Raw genomic sequence first — 21848 nt, 5'->3', positions numbered from 1 at the left:
CCCTCTATATCCAGAATGGGTGGAAGATGATCTGTTAGGGAAAGACCCTGGAAGCTGGGGGTGTTAGAGTGGGAAAGGGGCACGGTGGGACTGAGATGGTCATGGGTAAGGGTGAGGGCAGAGGGCTGACCCTGGGTCTTCTGGCGTTAAGCAGCAATTCTCTTTCTGCTAAACCACATCATTTTTCTAGTTCTAGACCAAAAAGTATTACCCAATAATGAGAGCTCTGGGTAAAGAGTTGGAGATTTCTCTTTCTAGAATCACCTCCTGCTTCCAAAAACCTCGGCACTGATGCAGGATACCTGGTGGGTGACCCCCTCCCCAGGGGACTGGGGGTAGGCATGAATGCTTTCCTCATGCTGTCTGCCCACTTACTAGCTGTGTGACCTTAGGCAAGTCACTTAACCGCTGCCTGGTTTCTTCATCTGTAAAATGGGGATGATTATAATAACACCTACCTTCTAGGGTTGTTGTGAGGAGTAAATGAGGTAATCTTTGTAAAGTGCTTAGCACAGCTCCTGGCACATAGTGGGTGCTGTATAAATGCTTGCTATCATTATTATTATTCTCCCCTCCCCCCCTTTACTAAGAAAGTCCTCCTCCCTCTCTGCCATCAGTATCACTTCCCTCCAGATTCACCTTCTTCATCATCAAAGATTACTCTTTTACTCTGTGTCCCCTCAGGGTTCACACCTCAGCCTGAGTTTATTCACATAAACCTTTATCAATAGAAGGAATCCTCTCATCTCAGTCTGCTCTGAGACAGGATAAATGTTATTATTCCCAGTTTATAGATGGAGATACTGAGGTCCAAAGAGGTTAAGTCACACTTAGCTTGTGGCAAATTAAGGACTAGAACCCAAGTCTTCTGACCCTTGATTTGCTAGTTGAGTCCAAGCCCTTCATTTTACAGATGAGCAAACTGAGGCATAGAGTGGTTAAGAGATTTGCCCAGGGTTCACATATGAAGTGAACGTCTGGGGCAGGATTTAGTCAGGACTTCTGGACTCCAAGTAGGGCAGCCTATCTACTACAATACCTAACTGCCTCATCCATTATATTTGTATTCCCAGCGTCTGACACAATGCCTGGCACCTAGTAGGTACTTAATAAATGTCCATTGATTGATTTATTGGGGGAAGGCTCTTTCTACTGCTCTGCACTGTCTCTCTCCATACTGCTTTGTCATGGTTTTCTAGCTGATCCACGAGTCCCCAGTGGGACAATGAATTAATTCGGTAAACTATTCCACACTTACTCCATTGCACAAATCTACAACATAAAAAGCGAGGCACACAGAAGATGCTCAATGTTTGCTGAATGAAGGAATTTTGCACACATTGAATGGAGCTCAGAATCTGGTTGGAGTGAACATTAAAGCCAGCTGTGTTTGTGTGGGTGTGTTCATGCGTGTGCATGTGTGGCATCTGGTGGGGTCAGGGAAGGTGGGAGCTAAAACGTCATAGGAACTGAGGACCCTGAATAAGAAGCTTACTGCCTAATAGGCCAAACTAAAGCTCTGTTTCCAGGGCTTAGAGTCAGGAAGAACTGAGTTCAAATCCTGCCTCGGATACTTACCAGTTATGTAATCAATTAACTTCTTAGCCTCAGTTTCCTCATCTGTAAGATGAGGGGGCTGGACTTAATTGTCACTTAGGTCCCTTTCAGCTCTAAATATACGATCTCATGGTCTTATGACCTATTTCAGGGCCACAGTTCCCTCACCAATGAAGTGGAGCCAGACAGAGAATGGGGGTGGAGGGGTTTTGTGGGGGTAGGGGATGCCAGGGACAAGGAATTGAGAAAGGAGGCTATGTCATTAATGAGGTCCTTGAGGCCACCTCAAAAGAGACCCTTGAGAATGGAATATCAAGTCAGGAGCGAAACGCTGCCATAAGGGGGCAGTAAAAAGGGCATTGCATGAAGACCAAGGACTATAATAGGAGAAAATGGTCTAAGATTTCATCAACGGGGATTGAGTTTCGTTTGAGGGGACTGGTGTTCTCTACAGGATCCTAGCTAGAAATTAAGTTGAAGAGGAGGCACTGTACAATAGAGAGCTTACTCCAGTTGCAAACAAGGAAGAGTTCTCTATCTCCTGCTCCGGCTTGGAAAATCTGGCTCATATCAGCATGGCAGATGATTCCTGACTCTGACCCACCCCTCCCCCTGCCAGTAGGAAGCCCAGCAGCGTAGTGGCAGAGGAAGGCAGTCCTCAGAAGTACAGTGACAGGACCCTCTGGGGAGCAACTGCCTGTGGTCATCCACAGAGCAGGAGTGGTGATGGACCAATGGAAGTCTATGAAGCATAGGGAGGAAGTATATAACCTCTCTGGCAATGTCACAGCCTGTTGGAACCCCCAACCCTCACCCTGGGCCACCACTTTAACCCAAAACAATTCTTGATTCTGACAAGGCTCTCTCAGAATCTGCTGTCAGCGAAGTTAGGTTAAGAGTGAAGAATGAAAGTTGAGGGAAGGTGGAGGGCTCATTCTGTGAGCCCTCACCCCCCTTCACAGACACCCAGACATGGGACTGAGGCACAGAGAAGCCACCAAGGCAAATGGCAAAGGTTCATTGCCTAGGCACATTGGTGTGAAGAAAATAGGAGAGTTTGTACAAGGAAACTACCCTAGAACAGAGCAGTTGGGGCATATTGGCTCAACCAATGTTCTTCTCTAGGGAAGGCCCACACCCAACCTGAAGAAGTCAAAAGTAATAGTTGGGCATTGCAGTGGATAGAACACTGGCCCTGGAGTCATGTCGACACAAGTTCAAATCCAGATTCTAGACACCTACTAGCTGTGTGACACAGCAAGTGAGCAAGTCATTTAATTTCTATCTGCCTCAGTTTCCTTATCTGTAAATTAAGAAGGAATAAGCACTTGTTAAGTGCTTTACTAATATTAACCCATTTGATGAGGATAAAAATAGCACTCAGGGTTATTGTGGATCAAATGAGATAATATTTACAAAGCACTTAGCATAGTAACTAGTACATGTAGGTGTTTAATAAATGCTCGTTCATTTCCCTTTCCCAGTACAACAGCATACATGTGCAAAGACCAGGAGCCAGGTGTGTAGTCTACCTGGGGCCTTTGCTACCGTTGGCATTTTCCTGTGAGTTGGGGGAGGGGGAGCTTCTGCAAGGAAGTTTTTCTTTATTTCAAACCAAAATTGGCCCACTTTACTTCTTCCATCCCTTTGCTCCTAATTCTGTCCCATGGAACTCAGGGCCAATGAGACTGGAAGTCTCAAGGTGTGCCCCCCACACAGTTATGTGCTTATGCCAGACACCTGCTAGTGATCACTGTAGTATTAGATCTGAGTTCTAATCCAGGCTCTGATAATAACTAACTGAGTAACTCTAGGCAAATCTCTTGACTTACCTGAATCTTAACTTCTATAAAATGGGGATACCAATCAAGTTTATAAGACTGTTATGAGGAGAGTGTTTTGTGGCCTTATAGAAATATACATTATTATCTAGTGACCTTATAGAAATATACATTATTATCTAGTGACCACCTGCCTTAGAGATATTATGACTATTATTGCCAGGGTAAGACTTTGTAACAAGGAAGTTCTATGAAAGCAATAATTTGGGAGTTCTGAACTTTTTTCCTTAGTACTTTGGTTTGTATCCTTCCCCTGGGGCCTTCCCCAAGGACTTTGTTGCTCAGGAATGTGCGCCCCTTAGAGAATAGGAACCTTCCATTCAGGCTGGGCTAATTAAACTTGAATCAGATGATTTCCTTGAGTCTTTCCTGTCTCCATTTCAGAGAGAACTAACTAACTATACTTGGGAGTTCCTAAGTCATAAAGGGCAACTGGAACTTGGTCTCAAGGTGGTGAATTTAGAGGGGGTTGAGAAACTGCAGAACCTAAGTGCATAGAGAAGAAGCTCTTTCCCTTCCCTCCAATGGCCTCAAGGCAGTCTATTGACTAGTGGCTAGGCAAAAGTATTCTGGGATCTCTGAGTCCCTGCCAGATAGGTAACTCAGTGGATAGAGAATTGGACCTAGAGTTAGGAAGACCTGAATTCAAATCCAGTCTAAGTCTGTGTGATCTTGGGCAAGGGTGAGTCATTTTTACTTCTGCCTGCCTCAGTTTCCTCAACTATAAAATGAGGATAATAATTGTACCAATCTCCCAAGAGTTGTTGTGAGGATCAAATGATGAACTTTTTGTAAAATGCTTGGCATATAATAGGCACTGTATAAATGTTTGTTTCCTTCCTTCTACAGTGTGGTAGACCTACGGTATTGGAGAGGGAGGCACTTCCTCCTAATGCCTTGAAGTCTTCCATTGGCTCATATCATCTGATCATGATCCGCTCCCCCTCCAATCTCTTGCCTGGCCGTGAGTTACCATTCTCATTATCTTGGCAATTTGGCATCCTTCTCCTTGGGTCTGGCTTCTCCCATCACTGTTATCCTCTCCTTCTGCACTGTGCTTCTCTCCTAAGATGAATTTTCCTTGAGTACAATCATTTCTAGTTGCAGTTCTGCCCCTGTTTTCACACACCCCCACTATCCATACAATCACAACCTTTCTATGACTTAGCAGATGATCTTAGAATATTGCTGTGGATGAAAAACTCATCATCTTGTGACCACCCTGATGATGACTGTGAATTAACAATGTAAGTCTTCAGATAACAGACACACATTCCATCATAAGGCTCAAGTCTTCCAAGCTTAATAGGACCTACAAGAGCTTGTGCTTTACTGACACAACCTTCAAGAGCTCAGGGTCACTAGCACCATGATAGTGACATTCTACTAATGTCCTTTTGTGACACCTTGTCACTATCATGGCGCTAGTGATGAGGCGTCACAAAAGGACATTGGTAGAATTTATTGATAATAACACTGGTACTTAAGAGAGCATAAGAATATGAGTCCAATATGTGTACAAAAATATTTATAGCAACTTCTTTTTGTGGTGGCAAAGAATTGGAAACTAAGGCAGTGCCCATCAATTGGGGAATGGATAAACAAATTATGGTGTAAGCATATAATTGAATACTATTGTAAGGGCAGCTAGATGGCACAGTAAATAAAGCACTGGGCCTGGAGTCAGGATTTCAAATCCAGCTTCAAACACTAGCTGTGTGACCCTGGGCAAGTCACTTTTGCCCAGTTTCCTCATCTGTAAAATGAGCTGGAGAAGATGGCAAACCACTCCAGTATCTTTGCCAAGAAAACTCAAAACGGAGTCATGAACAGTTGGACACAAACCTGAATGACTGAACAACAATAACAACTAAGGAGACAATTTCAGAGAAACCTGAGAAAACTTATATGAATTGATGCAGGGTGAAGTGAGCAGAACTAGGAGAACTTTTATACTACTACAACAACATTACAAAAATAAACTTTGAAAGACTTAAGAATTCTGATCAATACTATGATCAACTGTGATTCTAGAGGACCCACCAAGAAGCATGCTTCCCACTTCCTGGCAGAAAGGTGATGGACTAAATATGTAGAATGAGACACATTTTAGGATATGAACAATATGGGGGATTTGTTTTTCTTGAATCTGCATGTTTGTTACTAGAGTTTTGTTACCTTTTTTTTTCCCTAGTAGGCAAAGAGGAAAGAAGAGAAAAAAGTTTGTTAATTTTAAAAAGATAAAAATTAATGAAAAAAATGAATCCAGTTTTTTGGTGAAGTGTAGCCAATTGATTATATGGATGTGGGGAGTTGTTTGTCCTTCGCTTTGAAGAAGACCACTGACCTTACGGAGTGGTATCTTGACTTGAGCATGAAGTGAATTTAAGTGAGGCAGAGTTGTTCAAAGCCAGCAGCCTCACTTTGTCTTCCAGAGTCATCAAAGTCCAGAGGTGGGACAAAAATCAGGATGATTATCGACGGCCTGGGACGCAGTGGATGACTTGGTGCCTTCAGCGTCTAAGTGCTTCATGGTACCTGCTTCAGCCAACTTCACGGCCATCGAAACAAACTGTTCTCATCCATCCATTCCACCCGGGGACATCTTTACATGCTTGGGGTAGACACCCCCCTAACTCACCCATAGGTCTGAGGCCTGTCAGTTACCCTCAACCTGGTTTAGCAGGTCAGCTGAGATGGCTTTACCAGGCTGTGGACGCTGCACATGCTACAGCTTTTGGGACCCACAGGTGAGAGAGAGTTAGGTGAAGGTGGACACCAAGGGTGGATAAGCAGCCCTGAAAAGGGCTCAGGTGTGGGGTATTCCCAGTGTGAAAGTCCTCTCCATCAATGTAGATCACACTCAGAGGCCATCTGGTCTAACCCTCTCATTTTATCGATCAGGAAACTGGAGCCCGGAGAGTCTGAGCTGCCCGAGGTTACACAAGCGGTTAACAGTGGAATTGGATTTCAAACTCAGGCCCCTGGGCTTCCGGTTCAGAGAGTTCCAAGTCAAGCCCTCTTTTGTTTTCAGTAAGACTGACGACCCACGTGAAGGCGTCTACACTCTCACAGAGCTGTCTGAGGCACTAGGGGGCTAGGTGACTTCACTGTGGTCGTGCAGCTAGCGCGGGTCAGAGGCAGGGCTTGCTTGTCCTCCCTCAAAAGCTGGCACTCACAGAATCACTGGGTCTCATGGAATCCCTGCCTTCCCTCAAGATGCAGCTCAAGCATCACCTAGTCCGTGAAACCTTTTCTGAGCTCAGATCCTAGCGCCCTCCTCCCAAATTGCCTTACGTTTAATGATTTTACGTCTCTTTGTATTTATTCTCTACAACCTTTCATGTATTTTTTGTCTCATTAGAAGGTAGGCTTCTTGCAGGGGTGGGGAACCTTCAGCCTTGAGGCCACACTTGAGGACCTAGAGGACCTCCTGTGGCCTCAAGGGGGTTTGAATTCAGTCAAAGGGTCACACTTGAGGATCTAGAGGACCACCTGTGGCCTCAAGGCTACAGGTTCCCCACCCTTGTGTGATTAGGGACTGTGTCATTAACAGTATTCGCATCCCCATCAGTGCCTGGTACTCAGTAGGTGCTTAATAAATGCTTATTGATTCATTAATTAGGCCACCTTGCCTTTCTATGTGCTTTGCACAGAGTAGGAACTTACTATGTGGCTATTTAATGAATACATTAATGGATCATAGCTATGTTGTTGTTCAGTGATTGTTCAGTCATTTTTTTAGTCGTTGTTCAGTTGTTTTTCAGTTGTGTCCGACTCTTTAGGACCCCAGTTGGTGTTTTCTTGGCAGAGATATTGGAGTGCTTTGCCATTCCTCCTTCAGCTCATTTTACAGATGAAGAAACTGAGGCAAACAGAGTGAAGTGACTTGCTTAGGGTCACAGAGCTAAGAAGTGTCTGAGGCCAGATTTGAACTCAGGAAGAGGAGTCTTCTTGACTCCAGGCCCGCCACTCTAACCACTGCACCACCTAGCTGCTTTTGTTTAATAATTAGTTAACTAACTAACAATAGGTTAATACTGATTATATCCATTATTTATAGATCTTCATTTATATATTTTCACCAGTTATTACTTTAGTCATTATTTTATCCTATTGTTATAATTATTAATGACAACTGGAATTTAGACAATGGTTTACAGTTTATTGCAAGGTCATTATGTAATAAAAAGAGCAGACAAACGTTGTATGAACTGGACAGAAATCTATCCAGGATGAAAGGAGGACTTCAAGATTAGAAAACAGTGTGCAGTCTCAGTGAGTGTTTTTTTTTTTAACAGGGTTTGTCTAGGGCACAGTTCATAGGGAACACCTTCCTCACTCTCCAGTGACTTCCTGTCCTTGGGCCCTTGCATAGATTCATGACTTCTCTATAATAATCCTTTGTATAAACAGCTCAACTTGCTGCCGGCACATAGATACAAAGTTGAGAGGCGGCACCAGACCCTGCTATCAGATGAATGAATAGCCCAGACCTCTCTGAATAGGGGCCTTGTAGTTGTTAGAGAGATGGGGATGGTTTTTGCAAAGTCAGGCAGAAGCAGGAGGGAAAAATATATGAGGTCAAGAGGACAGGCCTCCGACCTGAAAGCGGGTGAGAACAGAGAGGGCTCACTCTTGACTACCACGAGAAAGCAGGCCACCTCCTGATGGAACTGATGGCACATAGTACCATTTGGAAAAGGCATTAAAATGGGTGACTGAAGCTGCCCCTTTAGGCTTGCTTCACAGCTGCCCATACTTCAGGATGGACTCCTTTGTACATCTCTTTATGGGGAAAGGGAGTCTTTTGTAAGTGAGGGTTTAGGGCTATGATAGGACCACTATTTTTTCCCTGTGATGGCCGCAGCTCCCCTAACACAGCTTCCACACCACTAACACCCCCCCCCTCCCCCAAGGTCCTTGGAACCAAGCTTCACTAATGATTCCCCTGACACAGTTTCCTCCCTACCTCTCCTCCCCTGTGAAACCTGATTGGTCCTAGATTCCCTGACACAGCTTCCTGGTCTAGGTGTCTAGGGGTCTGCTCTAGGGGCATAAAAGGTCCCAGACCAGGTATAGTCTAATCCTTTCAGACTTGGAGGGTGCCTGATACCATATGAATCGCCATGCCCTGATGACTTTTTTTTTGGAGGGGGGGAGGCAATGGAGTGAAGTGACTTGCCCAGGGTCACACAGCTAGTAAGTGTCAAGTGTCTGAGGTCAGATGTGAACTCAAGTCTTCCTGAATCCAGGGCCAGTGCCTTATCCACTGCACCATCTAGCTGCCACCCCCCTCCCCCGATGACTTATTGATCAGACTTTTCTAGATGGAGATGAGGGGGGCTGGTCCCAGAGAAGCTAAGTACCACTGTATCCTTGCTATGTTAGGGAAAAGAAAACCTCTCCTCTTGTTAAATGTTCAGTGACCCATGAGTGCCTCATTTCATCCCAAAGTTGAACCTGAACCAAGAGGGTGCTGGTGTTGGAGCCGGGCCTATGACATTTGGTGCAGGATGGGATGAAATGAAATGTTGTGGCTCACATTGTGAAGAGCCCTGCAAATTCTGATGGTGGGACCCTGCCTGGCTCCCTGTCACTGGGGTCCTCCTGATTGTGTGGGTGGCAGACTCCTGCTCCGGCAGACAGATTAGCAGCGTGGATGCTGGAGGAGGCTGCCTGGGAGGGTAAAGAAGGTAGGAAGCCCAGTATTCCTCGGTTCTCCTTTTACTCGGTTAACCTTAACTGTGGGCTGCCAGAGTAGTCAGACTGGAAGGGATGTGGGAGAATAGCCACCCAGACCAAGGCTGGAATTTATCAAAAGGCACTTTGGGTACTCAACCCTTTCTCTCTTCCCATACACACTACATATCATGGTGGAAAGAGTGCCTAGGATTATTCCTAGAGTGGGAATAACTGCTTATACTAAGTCTATTATAGCTAGCATTTATATAAGCCTTTAAGTTTTACAAAGCACCTTTACAAATATTATCTCATTTCATCCTCATAACAACCCTGGGAGGTAGGTGCTATTATTATATTCATTTTGTAGATGAAGAAACTGAGGCCGAGAGAGCTCAAGTGATTCCCCCAGAGTCACAAAGCTAGAAGTGTCAGAGGCTGGATTTGAACTCAGGTCTTCCCATCTCTATGGCCAGACTTCTATCCACTACACCACCTAACTGAGGTCCCAAAGAGCCATCCCTACTCTGAGGGAACAGGGTGCCTGTTAGCAAAGTCTTCTGGAGAGTATTTTTATCCCAGCCTGCTTACATACGACGGGCTAAATGTCCCACAGTTAGGATGCTGCCCTTACTCTGCTAATGAGAAGGGGAAACCAGGGACCCAGAGGGTCATCCTTTCATAGCACTATAGTAGACCCAGAAGGGACTTTAGAAATTGCTTAGGCCAGCGCTTAAATTTTTTATGACTGTGGAAACCGAGGCCTCGAAAGGTCTAATAATAATAAAAGCTAGTTTCAGAGGATGTTTTAGAGACCATCAGCCCAACTGTCTCATTTTGAGGGTGAAGACACTGAGACTCAGGGAGAGGAAATGATTCAGACGACAGACTTTAAGAATTAGAAAAAGGGACTTTTCATTTCACAAAGATGGAAACTGAGGCCCAGGGAAGAAAGTGACTGATCTAAGGTCATATAGGGACAGAACCAAGACCAGTACTTGGGCATGACTCCAATGCCGTGTACTTTTTCCATTATATACACAAGGCTGCTAAGTAACACAGTGGAAAGTAAACTGTCAAAACTGAATTCATTACCATGGAAAGGGCACTAGATTTGAGATCAAGAAGACTATCCTTCACATCCGGATTCTGCCATTTATATCTTGCAAATGACCATGGATAAGTAATTTACCATCCTTGGATCTATTTCTCCGTCTGTAAATGAGTTTGATTAGATTATCTTTGACAAATATACAAGCTCTATCTAATTTTATGAACATATGACCTCCGAGAAGAGGCTAAAGGTGATAAATAGGTTCAATACAGAGGTCACTGTTAGGGTCAGCTAACTGGATTTGATGTCAGGAAGACCTAGGTTCAAATCCTACCTCCAACCCTCCCTCACTCTGTGACCCTGAACAAATAAATCACTTAACTTTTAACAGCCTCAGTTTCCTCATTTGTCAATGGGTGTGGGGGTTATAATAGCGTATACCTCATGGAGTTGTTGTGAGGATCAAATGAGATAAATTATGTGCAATAGTTTGGAAATCTTGAAGTGCTATTAAATTATTATTTCACTGCCTTTATAGATGAGACAATTGTCAAGGACTGTTCAAGGAATCTGAGAAGTCTAGGGGATGGCCCTGGCTTTTTAGGGTCAAGGGACATAGGTCACCACTCTGGCAGCCCCCTTGTACCCCGACCACCTGTGACAGAACTTTCATGTGGAAGTGGGAGCCTATTACAAGAAGCCAAAGACAACAGACTTTCTTGTCAGGTGGGTAATGAACCTCTTTTAATGCCCCGATTTCCTGTTGCCACGCATGGCTTTGACCTGTGATATTCCGCCATACCCCTCCCCAGGCAAGGATGAGCGGGAGCCGGGGAAGATGGCCGTAGGGGTGGTTGGTTCCAAGTTCAGAGTGAGGCCTGTGCTGACAGGCTCTTTTTCACCTTTAAGCCCTTTCTTTTGTGAAGTCCTGTCCAGACAACAGCACCTTCAGGGACGTCGTTCAATGCCACGTTGTCTGTGCCCAGAATCCCTGGCTCTTCATCAATCTCAATGGGAGAGATGGGTATCTCTTCTGGATCCAGGTTGGCGTCGCTCCAGCCCTCGGAGCTATCGCTGAGGCAGCATGGGGTGGCGCCTTCTTCGTCAGCCGGGACGATGGTCTCCTCTGAGTGCCCACTGGAATTGCTTTCTGGCAAGTTGGCCCCCTCCTCAATTGGCCCCATCATCTCCACAGTGGGCTGAACATTAATATCTTCATCTGGCTTCTGCTCTGACAATGGGGATGGCTCTTCAGCCCTCACCCTAATGCTAGGGGAAAGAGGTAACTGGATGATGGTGTGGGTAGGTGGCTTAACAAAGCCCTGACCAGTCCAAAACAGGATGAGCTCCTGGCGACAGATGGCCACAGCTAGACTGGTGATGAGGGTACAAGACACTAAGTAGAGCAATGCTGGCTGACCCATCTGCATGAGAATCATGGCAAGAAAAGTAAGCAGCAGGCCAACGGCATAGGCCAAAGTACAGGCCATGTAATAGATCCTGGAGGAGCGGACCTGGATGTCAAAGCGGTGGCAGTAAGCCACCAGGAAGCCAGGCACCACGATGTCCCCAAAGCCCAAGATGGAAAACGGCCTGTCACAGAGAGTCAGTGGTGAAAAGCTGAGACGGGGCACCTTCAGCACCATGGGCAGCTTTTCATGGCTGGTAGAATCCGAGGGACCAGAGGCCACTTCCACCATAATGCTCTCGCCAGTCCTGGTGAGGAATGGGGTGATGAAGACGAAGAAAACATCCAAAGCCAGCAGGGCCAGCAGGAAGGAGGTGCAGCTACGTAGAGTGGGCAGCCTCACACGTCGGAGCACAAACAGGCAATAGGACACACCTAGCATGTCTTGTAGAAGCCAGGCCCAGCTCTCCTCATTACGAAAGATAATCCAGATTGCTGTGATGGAGGTGCACAGGCCGGCTAGCAGAATAAGGGACAGCTGAAGGGCAGCCATTTGCAGACCTGGCAGGATGAGCTGGCAACGTCCCAGGGGCAGGCGGCGAGCCAGTGGAGCCAGGCAACTGTAGAGGCCAGTGCCGGCGCCCAGCCCGAAGATGCCGATCATAATGTAGACGAAACAGTCATAGAAGAAGTACAGCAACAGCATGATGGAACAGGACATGAGGACCACCGCCCCTGTCATTGCTGGTGTGAAGTCCACAGGCTCCTCCTCCTCCTCCTCCTCTTCATCCAACCCTTCGACTTCCTCGCTCATACTGGTCCCTCCACCCCGATGCTCCCGGCGCCGCTGGAGCCTCTCAGCCTCATTCAGCCCAGCCCAGTAGCCACCCAGGGCCACAGTGCCAACGGCCAGGATGAAAATGATCATCATGTTGTAGTCAAGGATGGGCTCTAGGGGCACATACATGGCCACTCGGATGGCGGCCCCACCCCGGCCCTGATTCAAGATGTCCAACATATCATTGTAGCGGAGTATGGCCACTGGGATGGTCAACTCAGGGAGGGGCCTGAGGCTCTGGGAGGTTGCTGGAACTGGGGTGGTGTCTGAACACTGGAGGCCGGCGGAACGGCTGACGATGAGAAGCCCGTGGGCACCCTGACCTTGGGCCAGGCGACCCTTGGTGTAGAAGCTGCAGTTCCCCCACAGCACCATGGCGGTGGTTTTGCTCAGTGGTTTCTGGGAGTTAGAGCTTTGGGGGTATGACTGGTGGGTGTTCTCACCGGAGCACCAGGGTGCTTTGGTGCCATCATGCAGGGGCAGCAGAGGGGCATGGTGGAGGTCCCGGGGCAAGGTGACATACTCAGAACTGAAGAGGGCACAGTAGTCTTTGCTACCCTTCTTTTCTGATACCACGTGGACCACGCCATACTCTCTGTGGGCTGGAGTACCCACGTGGAGTAGGAGGAGGATGAAGGGGAGGAGGAGGTCCAGAGCTGCCATCCTCAGCCACCTGCTTCAGTGTCCTGCAGGCTTGAGTGGGCTTTACCCCACAACATACTTTGCCTGCCTTCAACTGCCCCATAGAGGGGGGACCCCTCCCCTCCCTGTCACAGAGCAAGGCCCCTGGAAACAAGGGCCCCGCCCACTTCATCATAAAACACTGGGACACAGAGTAGGGAAAGTAGTCAGGCATACCCTGAGCTCCTTTCTACTTATGGCTAAAAACATCCCTCAGGAGTGCCTTGTACCCTTCACTTCACAGTCTGTCCCAAATCCAGGCCCTTCTTGTCTCTCTGCCTGGTAAGACAGTCTAGTTTCACACTCTTTGTCTAATTCTTTAGGACTGCTGTGGGGCAGGTGCTGGGCTTGGTCCCAGATAGGGCTGACAGAGTATGGCATTACATAAAGAGATCAGGACAGGGGCTAGAAGTCAAGAAACCTGGTTTCTATTTCTGATTCTCCCATTAAATAAGCCCAAATGACCTCAAAAAATTCACTGCCCTGCTCTGGACTCATTAAGAGAAGGACTTTGGACTGAACGGCCTCCCAGGTTCCTTCCAGTTCTGACATTCTATGAAATAAGCATGAGTCAGGGTTGTCCATTTCATCTTCATAGTAAGACATAGCCTTATGTCTGTCACAGTACATACAGTCTCTTGGAATCAGGAAGACCTGAGTTCAAATCTTGCCTCTTGAAACCTACTAGCTGGGTGACCTCAAGACAACTCACTTCTGGGTGAGTGCAACTAGATCCCTTGAGCTGTCCTTGAACCTCAGTTTCCTCATCTGATAGCAGAGGGTTGTTGGGAGGATCAAATGAAATAGCCCTTATAGGGTTCTATAAGTGCCAGCTGTTATAATGATGATGATGTATCAATAAGTGGCCATAGTCTTCATATATTATTTTTAATTCTTGGGCATTTATGGTGGCTGGCCTACCCCACCTCTCCTCATTGTCTTTCCCTTTTTTATCTGCTACTTATCCTAGGCTGACTCCCCGAGAGTCTCCTTCACCTCTGATGGTGAAGACCAAAGAATCCACTATACCCCTGGAGCTCATGTGTATGATTTCCCAGGTCTAGTTTGAGTTTTATCTCTGAAACCCAAATCACTTTCTTTATGATTGCAATCCCCATCTCCCCTTTGTCTCTAAGGATAACCCCTAGAGATAGGGGGAAGAGGATGCCTAGGGCCATATATAGAAGAATTAAGGGGACAGAGTCCTCAGAATTTCTAGAAGAAGTGGCTTAAGGATGCCAAAGGACCAACCTTGCTTCAGAGCAGAGGTGGGCTCTTACTAGAGGGAGAGGGTTTTGTGAACATGACTTCCCCAGGGTCCTTTGAGTGTTCTGTTGCCCTACCACAAGAAACAATGGTTAGAGGGAATTGGAGCAAGTTTCAAAGAGGCAGATTTTGCCCCCCACACAAGGAATAACTTGTGTTATTCTCCATAAGGAAGTGAGTTCTCTGACACTAGAGGGGGTCAAGAGGAGGCTGGATAATTACCTACCAGGGATGGTGGAGAGGAGATTTCTATACAGGTATGGGTTGGTTATCTAAACCATCTATATCATAAGGCCATCTAGGCCTCTGATATCCCTGTGACATGAAAAATGGAAGTAGTGAGACAGGCTGGGGGGAACTGAAAGGAGTACCTCTCTGAGGGCTCAGCAATGATAAATTTCAGGAATTCTGAACCTTGTGTAATATTTCCCACTAAGAGTTGCTAGTTCCTTCCCATCTCAAATGCTCCAAATGGTGAGAGAAGTGTCAAAACAGTCTAGTTTCAATGTCTAGGTAGGAATGAAGGTGATTTGGAGCCTTAAAGAGCAGGGGAGCCCTGTGTGTTGAATAATAAATATTTGTTGAATACTGAATAGTGAGTGCTGAACATTGCCCCCAACAAGCCTTGCCCTATCAGTGGTATTATTATATTCACTGCACCAGACTGATTACATCCTGTGGTTGTCTGATTTCATGTCTCTCTCTCTCCCTCCCTCCCTCCCACTCTCCTCTCTCTCTTTCTCTCTCTTTTTCTCCTCCCTCCTCTCCTCTCTCTCTCCTTCTCCCCCCTCTCTTCCTTCCTCTCTCTTTTTCCCCTTCTCCCCTCCCTCTCTTTTCCTTCTGTTTTCCTCCTCAATAATATACCTGTTTATTTATCTGAATATGATTGCATTTAAATTAATTTTAATTTGATAATTAAAAAAATCTTTGTAAAGCCCTCCAGCTCATTGTGGATAAAAATACCCCAAGGTGTTTGTTGTCAAAGGAAAACACTGAAACCATAGAACCCACAAAAGACTTGGCACATGTCTAGTGTTCAGGGAGGGGTGGAGAGCCAATCTGCTTTCTTGAGTCCCTTCTCCCCACCAGGCCAAATATCTAGGAGAGAGCTTTGTTTCTTGAGGAATTAATCATCCTCCTCACCCCAATCACCCCATCACACACACAAGGGTTAAGGGTACAACATAGATAGGGGCAGCCACCTGGGTCCCGAAAACATTCTATAGAACTGAGGAACAGCCATGGGGAGAGGGAGGAGAAAAAGTTTGTGATTATCTTTGACATCACAATAACCCCCATTGGAGGAAGGAAGTAAACTGAGGATCTAAAAGGAGAGAATAGGGCCTCTCATAACAATAGCTCACATTTAAATATAATGTTTTACAGTAGAATATTGCTTCTCAGGAGTAGGGATGGTTTTATTGTGTCTCTTTATCTTCAGCACCTAGCACAGTGCCTGCCACATACTTAATCAAGGCTTGTTGAGTTGAATTATAATTTACAGAGAATTTTTTTTTTACAAATATCTCATTTGAGTAAAAAATCCTGTGAGATTGCACAAGTACCATTGTAGCCAGGTGTCTGTAGGGTTGTTTGTTTAAGGTGGAAAAATTCACCTGCCAGTGCACTATGAGAAGGGAGGAGTGCTCCCTCCCTCCTTTGGCCCCCACCCTTGGAATGTGGGTGTTCTTGTCCAGTTACTCCCCTTCCCCTCCCACTAGGCAGGATCTACTTTCTCCAGACAGGGACTCTTATGCCCCTAAAGAGAGAGTTCTCTTTGCATGCAGAAGAGGGAAAACAATGAAGAAAGCAGCATGACTCATTAGTGCCAAGCCATACTCTCCTCCTCCCCTAGCCAATTTACTCTGTCTCCCTGCCTCCTCACTCTCCTCTCAATCTTGTGTCTTGGTGCATTCCTCCCTCTTTCAATGCTGTTCTTCCACTGCTCTCTATTTGAAGCTACATCTCACAGAAACTCATGCAGCTAAGCATTAGACACTTTGTTCTTCTTGAAGAAATTGGTCTTCAGATGCTTCTTCTTCACGTTTTTTTTTGTGAGGCATTCGGGGTTAAGTGCCCAGGGTTACACAGCTAGTAAGTGTCAAGTGTGTGAAGCCAGATTTGAACTCAGGTCCTCCTGACTCCAAGGCACCACCTATCTGCCCCCTTCAGATGCTTCGTGACACTATTATCCTCATTTTGGCAGCTGGAGAAAGTGAGACCCAGTTTGAGTGAAGGGACCTAGAGATATTACCTACTCTAGCCCTTTCTTTTTATAGGTAAGGACACTGTGGTCCAAAGAGAGGAAAGTATCTGGAGAAAAGTAATATGACTAGTCCTGACAGAATCAAGACTTGGACACAATTCTTTTGACTAAGGGTCCAGTGCTTTCTCCTCTGGGTGACACTGTTGCCTCCCATAGTGGTCAGATTAAGAGAGTAATGCCATGGTTGTTGTAGGGGGAGGCTCTAAGGCCATTTGCACCAGAGCTGACTTACCTACCCCATGGGAAGGCTAGGAATTTTGGAATCCTATGCAATTTTAAAGAGTTATTTTCCTCCAAAATCTCCATTCCTGACCAAACTTTGCCCTGCACCCAAGTAAATGTACTGACTCACCCTAAAACATATCAGAATGCCTCTACCTACCCCTTACCAAGAGGACTTTGCTTGGAGGTAGTGGAGAACATCCTGTCCAGTTCCAGTTGCCTCCTTTCTTGCTATGTCAGAGATCTAGCTTTGTTGTACCTCTTCCTCCCCAAATCCTCCTTCAAACCAGGAGAGCTCCCTTAAGAGGGATAAAAAGAAGAGAGGGTTGGAGTCAAGATGGCAGAGTAGCAAAGAGTGTAGTTAGCTCCTGTCTACAAACTCCTCCAAACAGATCTAGAAAAAGGCATCAAAATGAATCCAGATCCTGGGGATGGGGTTGGGTCAGGAGCACACCCAGTAGGTGTACCTTAGTGCCCAAGGAGAGGCTGCATAGTAGACCCAGACTCATAAGAGAGCACCACTAGACCTATAAGGGGGAACTGTAATGGGAACAGGTACAAACTAGCAACTTTGCTGCCCACTACCTAGTTCTGAGTCACAGATCCGGGGTGGAAGATTAAGAAAGAGACCTATGCTGAAGAGTGGTGTTTCTGAGTAGGGTTCCTCAGGGAAGTGAATTGAGAAAGGAGAAAGTTCAGAAGTCAGCAGCAGTAGTGGTATAGCTCAGATCCCAAACCAGAGTAGGGTCTCACTTTCAGCATCTAGCTCAGCCTTCAGAGGAATAACCAATACAGGAATCCCAGACCAAAAGGAAGCCACTCTAAACCAAAAGAAGTTTCCAGCTGGCTGATGGGAGTAGAGGCCAGCAACAATTTATTCTTGCATTCACCCAAACCCAGGTCAAAAACTTGCAAAGCTCACACCAGGGGTGCAGCAGATAGATTTTGCCCTGGATCAAACCTCTTTGACAGTGCTGACAGCTTTCAGGTTTTCCAGATGTCCCTGAGGTCCTTGAATAACACAACACTCAATATCCTAAGAAAGCAGTAAAAAGACCAGCCCAGATCTTCCCTCTGGAAGTGCTGCAGAGCCCAGCTCTAATATCAAGTCTGAAGTCAGGAAATAGGCTGGAAGAACAGGCAAATGAAAAAAGAACCCCACCATAATTAGCTATTATGGTGACAAGGACATTCAAGATACAAGTACAAAAGGAGAGAATGACTCTAAAACATCTATAGGCAGTGCCTCAGAGAAAAGCACAGCTCTGGCACAAACTCATGGAAGAGATGAAACAAGAGTTTAAAAGTTATAAATATTTTTATACATAGAATGAGAGAGCTTGAGGAAAAATTAGAAAAGAAATGAGAGATATAGAAGAAAGAATTGGAAAGGGAATTAACAGCTTGGTACAAGGGGTCCAAAACCTTGCCCAAGCAACAAACTCCCTGAAAATTAGAATGAAGCAAATAGAAGTCAATAAATTCATGAAGCAACAAGAAATATTAAAGTCAAAAGGCTGAAAAAAATAGAAGAAAATGTAAGGCATCTGAGACCAAAAGCAACAGACTTGGAAAACAATTGAGGAGAAAGAATTTAAGAATCACTGGACTTTCTGAACGCCATGACCACAAAAGAGCATAGACATTGTACTTCAAGAAATCACTAAGGGAAACTACCCAGAACCAAAGGGAAGAGTGGAAATAGAAACCAGTGGTTACCTTCAGAGAGAAACCCCAAAATGAAAACTCTCAGGAACATTGTAGTTAAAATCCTGAACTTCCAAATTAAAAAAAAAATACTACAAGCAGCCAGAAAGAAAGAATCCAATTATTGAGGAGCCACAGTTAGAATCACTCATGATTTATCAACCACTACTACAAAGAAGAGAAGAATTTGGAGGGTGATATTCCAGAAGGCAAAAGATATGGGCTTACAGCCAAGAATAGCTTACTCAGTAAAACTGAGTATCATGCTGCAGTGGGGAAAATGGATATTTAATGAAAGAAAGGTCTTCCAAACATTCATGATGAAAAGACCAGAGCTATGGAGAAACGTTGAAATTCAAACACAAGAATGAAGGGGAACATAAAAAGGTAAACATGAATGAACAATGACAAAGGACAAAATACTGACATTCAAGTATGAGGAGATGATACATACATCCCCTCTGAATTCTACCATCATCAGGGTCCATGGAAGGACCAGATAGATAAGGCCTAAGAATCATTCTGTTATGCCTTGATGATTTTAAGAAAAGAATAGAAAAAGAGGAGAGGAGGTATATATGGTGGGAGGGGAGGGAAAAGAAGGTTATGGAAAATTATCTCTTGTATTTGGAGTACACAGGTAGACATACATACAAACAAAGAAGAAGGGAAGAGGAGAGTAATTGACACTGGAACCTCACTCTGAACTTGTCAAAAAGAAGGAAGAACATACAATACGCACACATAGAGAAATAAATTTCATTCAACAGAGAAATAGGAAAACGGGAGAAGCAGAGAGGAGAAGGAATTTGAGGGAGGGTAGATTCAGTGAAGGATTAGTTCTAAGCACAACAAACTCTAAGAATGTGCAAAAATATTTATAACTCTTTTAAGGGTGCCAAAGTATGGGAATCTGAGGGGGTGCCCACAAATTGGGGAAAGGATGAACAAATTATGGTATATAAATGTGTTGGAATACTATTGTGCTGAACTCTAATCAGCATAATAACCAACCAGGATTCCAGAGGGCCAATGAAGAAATTTGCTGCCCACCTCCTGATAGAGAGGTGAAGAACTCAGAATGCAGAATAAGACAAATAAATTTTGGACACGACCAATGTGGAAATTTGTTTTGATTGATCACACGTTTTTGTAATGCATTCTGTTTTTTTTTTTCTTCTCAACTGGAAGGGATTGGGAGGAAAGATGGGAGAATGGGAAGACAGATCTTGGCTGATTAAAGCAAAGAAAATATTAAAGAAAATAAAAATGATAGGCCTTACCACTACTCCTGGAGTAAACTAAATAAAAATAACCAAATTCCAGGCTAGTTATTGAATGTCAGATCTGAAAGTTACATTAGAAAACATCTAGTCCATAACTCTTACCTTTTAGAGAAGGAAATTGGGACCCAGAAAGTGGAAGTGATTTGCCCAGGGTCATATAGTGACTTAATGTTAGACCTTCAAACAGTAGCCAAATAGAGCTATAACTAGGATGGGACAGCTGAGGTTTTGTCCCAAGACACAAAATGTAGCCAATATCTCCCAGGCATGAATCGTCCCAGCACAAGTCATCTACCTAGAGATCCTGTGCAACATCTTCACTTCCTCAATTGGTCACCTGTCTTAAGGCCCAAAGGGGTGCTGTCACCAAAGATTTCCTCTCCTAGAACTGCCTTCCCCCCTCTTCCACCATCCCTAATCATCTCTACATAGGAGTTAGATTATGAATGTGTAGTGTGTGTGGGAAGGGTGAAAGATGCATTATCATTTCAAGCTTGGTGTAATCCAAAGTCCTGGTCTTGAAATGGGAAGTCTTGAGTCTGACACTCATAGCTAGGTGACCCTGAGCAAACCACTTACTTCTCAGAGACTCAGTTTCCTTATCTATAAAAAGGGGTGATAATACTTGTTCTCTCTATCTCACGGGAGCATTGTGAGGGAAAGTATTTGATAAACCTTAAAGAGCTATAGAAATATTTTCCACTAAGGCTTAGAGATGATAAATTAATTCATCCAAGACATTAATGACTGGTTAATGATTTAATGTGTTATTTTTTTCTCCAAAAAAGACTCATGTTTTAAAAGACAATAACCGGAGGCTTAACAGGAATTGCAGACCAGATACCAGAGGAAACTGGAGTGGAAGAGGAAGGCTATTTGGGGGCAGCAGAGTTTTAGACTGTAGCCCATAGATAGCTGCCTAGGTAATTATGTAAGCTAGCCTTTCTTGTCCTAAGTGATGAAGAGCTCCAGACTCTTAGAGGTCCTGCTCCTCCTTAGTCCATCCACTTGTGACTGACGTTGTGTCGGAAGAAACATCTTGGAGGGATTCCCATGCTCTGGTGAGAATTTCAAACAGAATGTGATTCTGTGTGGGCAAGAACATCTTGGAGGGATTTCCATGTGCTAGTGAAAAGCAGAATATGGGCTGGTTACCCTAGCCAGGCACACCCATCCCTCTAAGGAATGGCCTTCATTAGCTTCCAGCTTTTTATATACCCATATCTGGAGACATTGCTGTTGGGATGAGTGGGGCCAAGTCTAGGCTCCAGTTGGTCCTGCTCTCATTAGATTATAAGCATCTTGAGGGCAGGGAATATCTTTTGCTTCTTTCTGTATCCCCAGCACTTAGCACAGTGCCTGGCACATAACAAGTACCTAATAAATGTTTATTGACCGATTGGTTAGCCTTTCCCATCCTGGGAACACAAGATTACTTGGTTCTCTTGCTAGAACTTGAGAAACCTGTCTATTTCTTCTGATGTTATAGAAGACAAATGATCTTAAGGAGAACATTGTAGTCAGAAGACCTGGGTTTGCATATAAGTTCTATGGCTTACTCTCTGTGAGAAGAGAATATATGCAAGCCACTTCTGCTCTCTGGGCTACAGTTTCCTTATCTATAAAATGAGAGGGTCAGATAATCTCTAAGGTCCCTTCTAACTACTGCTTCAGAAAACTAGAATCAGTGACACTGAGATACTCTTGTGGATAATTCTAAGTGGAATTTCTGGTTTGGTTGACTAGAAATAATAGCATTAGATTGGCAGTTCAGTTTATTTCCTGATTCAAGGTTCAATTCCCTAACTGCTGATGAATGTTAACAATGAGATAAATGTCTGTGGAGGTCAGCATTTGTATTATTGAGCTATAAAACGGCTTTTATTGTTCAGTTGTTTGTTTCAGTCATGTCTGACTCTTCATGACTCCATTTGGGATTTCCTTGGCAAAGATACTAGAGTGATTTGTCATTTCCTTCTCCAGGTTATTTTAGAAATAAGGAAACGGAGGCAAACAGAGTTAAGTGACTTGCTTAGGGTC

The 21848-nt window shown here is 44.9% G+C and overlaps 1 protein-coding gene across 1 annotated transcript; it reads right to left on the bottom strand.

The window, feature by feature from the left end:
• Positions 1–11000: 11000 nt before the first annotated feature.
• SPPL2C (signal peptide peptidase like 2C) lies at positions 11001–13043 on the bottom strand. The gene has a single exon (XM_027872671.1). It carries the CDS (start codon positions 13041–13043, stop codon positions 11001–11003), a length of 2043 nt encoding a protein of 680 aa, XP_027728472.1.
• Between the last annotated feature and the right edge of the window lie 8805 nt (positions 13044–21848).

This window comes from Vombatus ursinus, unplaced genomic scaffold, assembly GCF_900497805.2.
Source record: "Vombatus ursinus unplaced genomic scaffold, bare-nosed wombat genome assembly UNPS02014801.1, whole genome shotgun sequence".
Taxonomy (NCBI): Eukaryota; Metazoa; Chordata; class Mammalia; order Diprotodontia; family Vombatidae; genus Vombatus; species Vombatus ursinus.
This window is presented reverse-complemented; position numbering and strand designations above follow the sequence as displayed.

Bases quoted from the DNA above. Each gene is read 5' to 3' on its own strand.
- SPPL2C (XM_027872671.1), bottom strand. From the start codon at position 13,043: ATGGCAGCTCTGGACCTCCTCCTCCCCTTCATCCTCCTCCTACTCCAC.